The sequence below is a fragment of the Myotis brandtii genome, unplaced genomic scaffold (assembly GCF_000412655.1).
Source record: "Myotis brandtii unplaced genomic scaffold, ASM41265v1 scaffold43, whole genome shotgun sequence".
Taxonomy (NCBI): domain Eukaryota; kingdom Metazoa; phylum Chordata; class Mammalia; order Chiroptera; family Vespertilionidae; genus Myotis; species Myotis brandtii.
Window position 1 is genome coordinate 5,176,100 of NW_005366455.1, and position 11,489 is coordinate 5,187,588.

An 11,489-nucleotide genomic window follows, 5' to 3' on the forward strand; every position below is an offset into this window, starting at 1 on the left:
GTGATGGCGAACCTATGACACGCATGTCAGAGGTGACACGCGAACTCATTTTTTTGGTTGATTCTTCTTTGTTAAATGGCATTTATATATATAAAATAAATATCAAAAATATAAGTCTTTGTTTTACTATGGCTGCAAATATCAAAAAAATTCTATATGTGACACGGCACCAGAGTTAAGTTAGAGTTTTTCAAAATGCTGACACGCCGAGCTCAAAAGGTTCGCCATCAAACCAATTCTTGGCTTTATTTGTTCTCCATCTGAAAGTTCTCCAATATTTCTATTTAGCATCAATGTTAAGTTTTCCTTGATAAGATACCTTGTTTAATTATCTTGCTCATACACTAAAAATAATGGTTTGATTCCCAACAGTTACTTCTGCTTCTTTCCCCACTACAGCCCATAACATAAGTCTTCCTGTTCTATATCATATACTAGTAGTTAACTGCAAGTTACTTCCTTTTTGGGCACTAACCTAAAGGGTCCTTGAGGTGCTTCCAAACCCCAAATCCTGGACCTAGAGAGCTCTGAGTGTTATTAAGCTTTGGGACATAAGAATTTTGGGTTCTCCCTCCTGGTGAAGCATTGGAGAGAGAGAACACCATAATACTATCACGTCTGCTTTGATCGCTGCTGTATCCCCAGTGCCTAGCATAAGAGGTGACTCGCATTAAGTGCTCAATAAGAAAACAAAAACAAAAAACCCAGCTGCTGGACTGAATAGGTCCCACTTCTTTGGAAGTCAGGACAGGGGTAGAGGAGAGAGTCAGTAGAGCTACAGGATGCTGTGCTCTGGCAGAGCAAACAGGTGGAGGGGAGGGAGCGAGAGAACATGGAATTCAGGTGGTTGGTTCTAAGACTGTGGTCACTCCTAGTCTAGAGAATCTCTGGACTATGTATAGTCGGAGGAACTAGCTAGGACAGGTGTTCCTTGAGATTCTTATTTGTCTCTAGATCACTGACAAAATGAGTTCTGTTCCCTAGAACAGTGATTTTTTAACCTTTTTCCTGTCATGGCACATGTGAACTAATTACTAAAATTCTACATCACACCAAAAATTATACTTTTACCAATCTGACAAAAAGTGAGGTATAATTTTGATTCATTCACACTGGATGACTACTGTTGTGTTGGCTGTTGTCATTTTATTTGACAATCTAAGGAAAACAAGGTCAGTGCCCCTAAATTAATAGTCAGGTATTGAACATTTTAAAAATCCGTGCAGCACACTGGTTGGAAATCGCTGCTATAAAATACGACTTCTATGAAACATTGGTTTTATAGGGTAATAGGTATGCCTGAAAAAAGGGATATCTTCATCAAATACACTTGGAACATTAAGTGTTAAACCAAGCACTAAAATAGGTTTCTTTACACTAGAACTTCTTAATACTACCAATATATTAATATGCAATACACACACACACACACACACACACACACACAGCTGAGAAAGAACTTAGTAGGGAGAATCTGAGTATGAATGAATATGAATATGATCCAGGAATTTTTTTCTCAGAGTGATTCACGGGATAGTGTTCCATGAGACATACTTTGGGAAATAATGCTCTCTCAGAGCCAGGGGAAGGCAGGTAATAGGGGACAAATGGGGGACATCTGTAATACTCTCAAGATAAATTGAAAACAACAACACCTGATTCTTAAACATTTCCTGGTTTAATGATGATCTGATGATATAGAAGGAACAAAGAAGTACTTACTAACTATTTTGGTTGATATTTTTAATAACTACCACCTATTATAAACCCACTAGAGGCCCAGTGCAGGAATTCGTGCACATTGAAAGGAAATTAATTAGAAGAAATATTTTAATATCGCTATTCACCCTTTCTCTATAATAGAAGTGTCAACCAAATTCATGATCGACAATGACACATGGAAACACATGTGTGCAATTGGCACCAGCAAAACCTTTATACATATAAACTTGCTTAATTAGACCTGCTTTCTGATTTAGCTGAACTTTTTCCAGCCCAGTGAAGCACCCCAACTTCTTTCAGTTAATTGTCAGCAACACAGCAGTAAATATCAACACGAAGCACATTATTATTGTAGATCACGCAGGAAGAACAAAGGGTAAAATATTTAATTGTAACAGTGTTTGACTATATTCTGCGCAGTGAGAAAACCTGAAGTCATTTTCAAGGTCCACCATTTCTTACTTCTTTTCAGTTGGGTCAAGTTTCTAAACTTTCTAAATCTCCATTTTCCGGCTAATGAAAAGAAAATAGGATTCCACTGAGTCTCCTATCTACCTACTCCAGGACTTCTGTGAGGATCAAATGAGATGAGGCACGGAAAACGCTTCACAGACATTTGGTTAAACTGTAAAATGTTTGCACCTGGCTATAAAGCAACTCGTGTTCCTGACTGAAGAAACTCCAAGAAGGCTAGTTGCTAGGGAGAGGAAGCCGACCGTTGCTACATGACGTCATTACCTGGCCCCACAGCCACCGTTGCTGGGCTGGGCTGGGCTGGGCTGTGGGCCACATTTTGTGCCATTGGATCTTGGCAGCGTCGGCTGTGATTTGGTTGTGTGTTGCTCCGGAGTGGTGGTGGGGCCTGTGTTCCACTTGGGGGAAGCCAAGTGTTGCTTTGTCGCCGCCAGGTCCGTGGTGCTGTTTCTCTGTAAATGGCCAGTGTGCATCACGGCAGCTCCGGCGTTGAGCATCTGCCCCCTGGTGTTCAGTGCCCATCATAGCGACTGGTCAGACGGTCGTACACTTAGCATATTAGCCTTTTACATATAGATAGTCATACCTAACAGAGGCATCACTGAACGGTGTCCACATACCATCTTAAATACGTCCAGTAATGAGATACTTAGCATATCACAAAGTACTATTAGCAGTAGAGGTAGTTTGGCTATCTGGAAATCTTTCAACTATTTAGTAACTTCAATAATTTCCCCTGGCCAGGTAGCTCAGTTGGTTAGAGTGTCGTCCCGATATGCCAAGGTTGTGGGTTCAATCCCTGGTCAGGACACATACACGAATCAACCAAAGAATACATAAATAAGTGGAACAACAAATTGATGTTTCTCTTTCTCTCAAATCAGTAAAATAATTTTTTTAAAAATTTACTTTATTCTACATACATAGAAAACCTCAACAAATATTTCACTCATTTATTCAAAAATATTTATTGTCTTTTTGTAGACAGGCACTTAACAGTTTTATCTATGAAGTATTTATAGTGGTGAGGCAGCACAGTTTCATTCATTACTATCATTTGTTAAAAATTAAAACAAGAATTTGCAAGTATTTTAGATGTAAATAAATGTGTATCTTTTAAAATTACTCAACAGGATATATTTGTGACTTATTTGCTCATGGCATTTTATCACAGGTTCTAACAAGATCCATTCCCAATCTCTAGAAACATGGACACAAAACTGTAAACCAATTATTTGGGGAATGCTACTGGAATAAGGAATGTCATTTCCTGCCTTTTGTTTATTTCCTGGATGTTTTACAAAATGGTTCCCAACTCAAATTTTACAATTATCCATTCATTCAGTCATAAAATTTTATAAATTAAACACTAACTTGATTTCTATTTTAAAAGTTTATTCACCCCCCAAAAAACATCTATCTATTCCTTGAAGCCCTTGCAAAAGTAACAAAGGAAAATGTTTAAAATTCATTAAGTGAAAAGTAAACCATATTGTTATAATTGCAATAGGTAAAAATATGTATGTGTAAACAGGAAAAAATTTAAACAGTTTGGTTGAGTTTGCAGCATTAGTTTTTTAAAAATATATTTTTATTGATTTCATAGAGGAACGGAGGGAGAGATAGAAACATTAATGATGAGAGAGAATCACTGATCGGCTGCCTCCTACATGCCCCCTACTGGGGATTGAGCCCACAACCTGGGCCTATGCCCTTGACTGGAATTGAACCAGGTACCCTTTAGTCCACAGGGCGATGCTCTATCCACCAAGCCAAACCAGCTAGGGCAGCATTTGTTTTTTGGGGTTTTTTTAATGATTTATTTTAATACTGCTGTTACAGTACTCTTTTAATCATTTTCTTCTAAAAAATTTAAAAAATTAATTTATTGATTATAGAGTAAGAGAAGGGAGGGGGGAGAGAGAGAGAGAGAGAGAGAGAGAGAGAGAGAGAGAGAGAGAAAGAGGGAGAGGGGGAGAGAGAGAGATTGATTTGTTGTTCCACTTATTTATGCAATCATTGGTTGCTTCTTGTATGTGCCCTGACTAGTGTTCAACCCACAATACTGGCTTTGGGACAATGCTCTAACCAACTGAGCTACCCTGCCAGGGTTTAATCATTTTCTTTAGTTATTATGAATAGTACATCATTTAAAACTATTCCTTGATTCCCTTTTAAATAATAACAAATACACCAATAAACCCCACTGAAGATATTAAGATAAGTTGAAGTTTAGATCTCTTACTTCATTTTTTAGTTAGTTTCCCCCAGTCTTCCTTTATAGTATTTCTTCTAGCATGAATGAAAAACTATTTTAGTTTGTCACTGAACCGAATGTTATGCCCCAAAGACTAAGTGAGATAGGTATATAAAGTATTTGGTTTGTAACAAATGCCCTTCCAGTCCCCTGTTCTACTTTCTGCTTAACTATTAATCCAAGTTTCAGTCTCACTCCTTTTAATCACTGCAGGTCACTCCCAACCTTTCAAAGCAACATTGTAAGAAGCCTTTTGGCTGTGCTGATTTCCTCTGACTTCTGTAGTAACAGTAACTGCTTTGTTGTCATATCCTCTCTCCCAACTCCTCCCCTTCTACCTTAATCATTCACTGATTAGAAACTTAGGAAACAGGCAGAGGACTAGCTACGAAGAAAGAAAAATGAGGCCACTGATATCAATCCGTTGACATTATAAAAACTTGCCCTTGAAAATAGTGTCCTTTTCTCACAGCTATCTTTTCACAACTACTAAACTACTCCTTGCTGCTGCTACTGGTCATGTCCTCAGTTTTGCACATAATAGAATTGTGTTTTTAAGCAGTTTTCAATCTGTCAACATAATCACATGTTAAAAAAAACATTATAGGTTAACAGTGCTTTTTATGAATTTGGGGGGGAAAAATAAAGGTGTCTTCAAAGAAGAATCTTAACCTGTTTGCCCGAGCCCAAAAACAGTAACAAAGATGCTTATGATTTCCTCTTAAAAGATGAAATGCCTTCTCACTTGAACTTTTCCTTAGGACAACATAGTAATTTCATTTTTTTTTAAATCCTCACCTGAGCATATTTTTTCCATTGATTTATAGAGAGAGTGGAAGGGAGGGAGAGTGAGCGAGGAACATCATTGCAAGAGAGACACATTGATTGGTTGCTTCCCACCTGCACTCCTACCAGGGCTGAGGGACCTGCGACCGAGGTACATGCCCTTGATCAGGAATGGAATCTTTGACCCTTTGGTCTGTGGACCGACATTCTAACCACCGAGCAACAGGCTGGGGCCAACAACTGTTCATTTCACATTGTTCTATGACTTTAGCAACTTAGATGTACAAATATATAACTGTTTTGTTAGAATGGATGGAGAAGAAAGAATATTTTTAAAGTTGAAAAGAATAAAAAGAATATCTGAGGAGAAAAGTAAGCGTGCCAAAAATCTGTGCTTACATCTGTGTGAAAAGAATACTAATATTCCACCCTAGCCGGTTTGGCTCAGTGGATAGAGCATCGGCCTGCGGATTGAAAGGTCCCAGGTTCGATTCCGGTCAAGGGCATGTACCTTGGTTGTGGGCTCATCCCCAGTAGCAGGTGTGCAGGAGGCAGCTGATCGATGTTTCTCTCTCACTGATGTTTCTAACTCTCTATCCCTCTCCCTTCCTCTCTGTAAAAAAAATCAATAAAATATTTTTTAAAACCTGAAAAAAAAAGAATACTAATATTCCAATTGTTGGAAATGCTATTGTTCACAATATACTAAATGAAGAGAACAGTAGATATGTCTGTAGAAATATGTGGATACAAAAGAGAGTAGAAGGATCTATCTCATAAACTTAACACTGGCTAACTTCAAGTAGTAGGACTATCACTGACTGAGTTTGCTATTTTTGTGTTTCTGTATTTCCTAGATTTTTCTACAACAAATAGAAATAATCTATAATAATAAAAGCATAATATGCTAATTAGACCAGATGTCCTTCTGGACGAAGCCGGGGGCTGCGAGGGAAGCCAGGGTCCTGGGTGCCTGCTGGCGGCCGGAGCAAAGCCCAGATCCCAGGTGCCAGAGGGAAGCCAATGCCGGCAGCTGGGGAAAGGAAGGCCTACTCTTGCACAAATTTTGTGCATCGGGCCTCTAGTCCTATATAATAAAAGCCTAATATGCAAATTGACCAAACAGCAGAACGACTGGTCACTATGACATGCACTGACCACCAGGGGGCAAATGCTCCACGCAGGAGCTGCCCCCAGCCCACAGGCCCCAGGCCAGCCAGCGGGGGCCCCCTGGTCACCCCACAGAGGGAGGTGACCAGCGGCGGAAGCAGGGCCGGAGAGCGGGCGGCGCCAGGCAAGCCAAGGCGGGTGCCAGCGGGGACCCCCGCCCCCCCCCGCATTGCCCCACCACTCACCTCACAGATTGACCCTGATCGCCAGCCAGGCCTAAGGATCCTACCCATGTACAAATTTCATGCACCGGGCCTCTAGTTTTTTTTTAATAAAAAAACAGAACATTCTGCCAGGCCAGTGTGGCTCAGTTGGTTAAATGTGGTCCCATGCACCAAGAGGTCACTGTTTTTTTTTTTCTGTTATGCGTGATTTGCCTTTTTCTTTCCTTTTTTTAAAAATTTAAATCTTTATTGTTTAAAGTATTACATGTCTCCTTTGTCTCCCATTGACCTCTCCCCACCCATTCCCACCCCCAGCACATGCCCTCAACCCCCTACTGTCTGTGTCCATGGTTTATGCTTATATGCATGCATTGATCTCTTAACCCCCTGTCCCCCAGAGGTCACCATTTCAATTCTTGGTCAGGGCACATGCCCAGGTTTTGGGCTCAATTCCCAGGGAGGGGCATGAAGGAGGCAGCTGATTGAGGTTTCTCTAGAATTGATATTTTTCTCTCTATATATTCCTCTCTAAAATCAATAAAAACATATTTAAAAAAAAACAAACAGAACATTTTGTTTTTAAAATATAAACTTTTTTAAGATAAAGAAAAATAAATTTTGACATTGGGTCTATAAATAAAATAGAATCTATTTATTTAAAAAATAAAAAACTGCACATTTGTGGGCCAAATAAACATCATGTGAGTTTTCCATTTTTCCCAAACACATGCACAGAACTAATGCTATATTGAATGTTATGAGCATAAAGTGTGGAAGAGCTCTCCCGTTCCATAAAAATGTGTTGTGCTAATGTCTTAAACAATAATACACTTCTGAACTATCAAAAAGAATGCAAAAAAAAAAAAAGAATGCAGATCACAATCAGTGAACAAATAGTTTTAAAAAAACAAAAAGCTACAAAACTTAAGTAAGAGGCCTACAAGAGTTATGCTATGAGCCATCAGTGACACTGTGGCTACTAAAATTTCAGTCATTTGATAAAGGGCAAAATAAGAACAACAGTTAATGGACAACTTATTTTATACATGATTAACATTATTTTTATTGTTTTAATCCTCTTGAAGATGATTTTTTAATGTTTTAAGTTAGTCATGTAACTATGAATAACATGTGCTTATTTAGCTGATACTTCTAGCCTCTATTTTCCTTGATTTCAATCATTACTAGTAATTATATAGGTCCTCATTTATTGGGTATATGCCTACTCCCTGACTCTAGTTCAGCTACTCTGTTTTTGCCTTGATCATTGCTGATCAGGTCTCACTTACTTTAAATTTCCACTTATCACCCTAACCGATCTGGCTCAGTAGATAGAGTGTTGGCCTGCAGGCGGACCCAAGGGTCCCGAGTTCAATTCTGGTCAAGGGCATGTGCAGGAGGAAACCATTCGATGTGTTTCTCTCACATCGATATTTCTCTCTGTCTTTCCCCTCTCTCTACCATGCTCTCTAAAAATCAATGGAAAAATATCCTCGAGTGAGGATTAAAAAAAATTACATTTATCTCATCTAATTTTACTGACACTTGGTTTACATATCAATTGCCCACTCTTACCTTTTACTGTTAGTTTCCAAACCAATTAAGGTACTTGGACAACAAAGGAAGATGTGCTACCTACACAAAACCATAGAAAATGACAGGTGGGGTGGGAATAAATTTAACAATTTACTTTTTTTAGAAACATGGTGCTAGGAGCTATGAATACTTAAATTTGACTTAAAGTTTTAAAATTTAAATTAGTCTAGAAGTTAAATGTTTTGTCAGAAATAAAGCCTGCATCTAATTAAATTCTACGTTAATCACTCATAACTAGGTCCAAAATGTTAGCTATTTAACCATAAACACAGAATAAAATAATAATAACTAGGGTACATTCTTGGAACTAAATTTACAAATGAAATTCAGGAGTGTCAAAAATAAGCTCACCTGCAACACTTTTCATTTTTCTTCCTTTCTCGCTATCTGTACTTGGCACATTGCCTTCAGTTGACTGAAGGAAAAATGCGCTTTAAAAAAGTCTTTAAGAACAGCATAAACAAAAAAAGTGGATTAAATACAATGCTATCAATAAAAAGTATTAAATATAAAACTTATCAGTACTAAAGTGTTAATGTTAAAAGATACTTAATTTGTTTTTGAAAAAGCTCCAATATTTCTTTGCTTAGTGAGATTGACCATTTTTCTAAAAGTTTATTAGCTATTTTTTCCTATAAAAGCTGCTATTCATGTTCTTTATCCATTTATCAATTGTATGTTTTCTTACCAATCTGTATAAGCTCTTTATAAGTAATATAGTTATTATCCCTTTCTATCCAATATTTTGCAATTATTTTCACCCATCTTTGTTTTCTTCTTAATTTGGTTTGGTTTTTGGTTAGTGCTCTCTCATTTCTTAATAATAAATTCATTATGTTAAGTATATGACATAATAAATAAATTTAGAAATTCTGTTTTTTCCACAATTGAGAATTAGTAGAGTAATTTAGTGCTAATAAGAATTCCAGCCCGGCCATGGTGCCTCAGTGGTTGAGCGTCGACCTATGAACCAGAAGGTCACAGTTCGATTCCCGGTCAAGGCATATACCCAGGTTGCCTGCTCGATCCCCGATCATGCAGGAGGCAGCCAATCAGTGATTCTCTCTCATCATTGATGTTTCTATATCTCTCTCCTTCTCCTTTCTTCTTTAAAATAAATTTAAAAATATTTAAAAAAAAAGAATTCCAGCAAAACAGAAGGACAAACAAGCCTCAATTTTAGTTTGTCACTTAGAAGGGAAATTACAAAATGCATAAAAAAGAACTGTATTATTTTCCACAATGTTACTTGGTTTGTAAAAGAATTCAATATAAATTTTCTAAGTGGGCGTTTTCCTCACCAAAGTGTAATGTAAAATTTTTACTATCTCTTTGAGACAGTGATCCAAGCTTCTTCCTTGGAGGATGTTACCAGTTCATACTTAGTTTCAATAACTTGACCCTCCACAGGCAGCAGGTGCAGTCTCCTCACCAATATACTCAGAAGTACTGTGGTCACCATATACGCAAACCTAGTCAGGAAGAAAGTTGACTGGTTACTATTAACAAAGACACTTTAATTATATCTGATGTCTTTCCTTTCACTTTATCATCTCACCTTAACTCTGGGCATTCCTGTGTGCCTGAGAATCCAAGCAAGGAGAAAGTATTCATTACTGATTCATCATTAAACCGGTCTGGATCAAACCTAAAAAGAAGATTGGTATTTAATTTTTAAAAAGTCATCCCAGTATATTTAATTTTAAAAAAAAGAAGTTTGGGGGCTAATTACAATAGAACGCCATTGGCCTTTTACATATTTCTACTGTAAGAGCACAGATAAATAATGTTTTAAAAACTACTGAAAATAAAAACTGCTGTCACATTATATTTAAATTCCACCTATTATTATGTTCCCAAATTATTCAACATATATCTTTTGTCTCGTTCTGCTTATTTTATTATTCTATACCAGGGGTGGAGAACATCTGGCCTACGGCTGTATAAGACCTGAGAAATCATTTGGTCTGGCCCTGCCAAAACATTAGAGGTGTTAATTAAATATCTGACCAAATATAGCAGGCTAATTTTTAACTTGATAATTTTGTATGGCTGTGAACGATGTTATAAATATCCAAATGGCCCTTGGCAGAAAAAAGGTTCCCCATTCCTACTTAAATAATAGATGCAAAATACTTTTCTCTAGAACCAATAATGAATAAGATTTTGACACAAGTTTACATCATTGTATGAGATATAAAGATAAATCATACAAAATCACATAGTAAATATTTACATTTAAGTGTCTTCAACATATCTGTTACATGAGACCATCTGATCAATATGTAAGGTATTCTACATTGCCTTTTCAATTAAATTTATTGCTTAAAATTGGAGACATCAGACTTAAAAACTTATATTCATCAATTATGTTACACTCAGACTTACTAATAACTGAAGGAAATAAGGAGGCTAAGGTTTTTTTATTGTACGCAATTTCACTCTGTAAAAAATTGCAGGGAAATGATATATTAAAACAAAACAAATAGATCATAAAATTTTGTCTTAAAAAGAAATGTTTCTTTGAAAAGATCAACAAAATTGATAAACACTTAACCAGACTCAAAAAGGAAAAAGAGAGAGGACCCTAATAAATAAAATTAGGAATGAAGGAGAGAAGTAACAACTGACACCACAGAAATACAAAGGATTATAAAACAATATTATGAACAACTATATGCCAACATATTGGGTAATCTGAAAAAAATAGATAAATTTCTAGAAACATACAATATTTCAAGAATGAACCAAGAAGAAACAAAACCTGAACAGATCAATTACAACAAAAGAAATAGAAGCAGTAATCTAAAAACTCCCAACAAACAAGTCTTGGACCGGATGTGAATTGTATGGTCCATAAACATTTAAAAAACTAACAGCTATCCAAAAAATTCAAGAGGAGAAAAGACTCCAAAGCTCATTTTATGAGGCCAGCATTATCCTAATTCCAAAAACAGATAAAGACACTACAAAGAAAGAAAATTATAGACCAGTATCTCTAATGAACAGAGATGCTAAAATCCTCAACAAAGTATTAGCAAACCGAATTGAGCAATTCATTAAAAAGATCACACACCATGATCAAGTGGGATTCATTCCTGGGGTGCATGATTGGTTAAATATCCACGAATGGCCCAGCCAGCATGGCTCACTGGTTGAGCATTGACCTATGAATCAGATCAAGGTTCAATTCCTGGTCAGGGCATATGCCCGGGTTTTGGGCTAGCTCCCCATTGTGGGGAGTGCAGGAGGCAACCGATCAATGATTCTCTCTCATCGTTGATGTTTCTCTCTCTTCTCTCCCTCTCCCTTCCACTCTG

At 37.1% G+C, this 11,489-nt stretch overlaps 1 protein-coding gene across 1 annotated transcript in view; it reads right to left on the reverse strand.

The window, feature by feature from the left end:
- Nucleotides 1-9,346: 9,346 nt before the first annotated feature.
- Nucleotides 9,347-11,489, reverse strand: part of LOC102240033 (cytochrome P450 20A1) — a 32,786-nt gene continuing 30,643 nt past the window's right edge. The window contains exons 12-13 of the mRNA XM_014546113.1: nt 9,728-9,817; nt 9,347-9,641 (exon numbers count right to left, since the gene is read on the reverse strand). Of these exons, the coding sequence (XP_014401599.1) occupies nt 9,494-9,641; nt 9,728-9,817 (238 nt within the window). The 3' untranslated portion in view covers nt 9,347-9,493. The remainder of the gene's footprint in view (nt 9,642-9,727; nt 9,818-11,489) is intronic.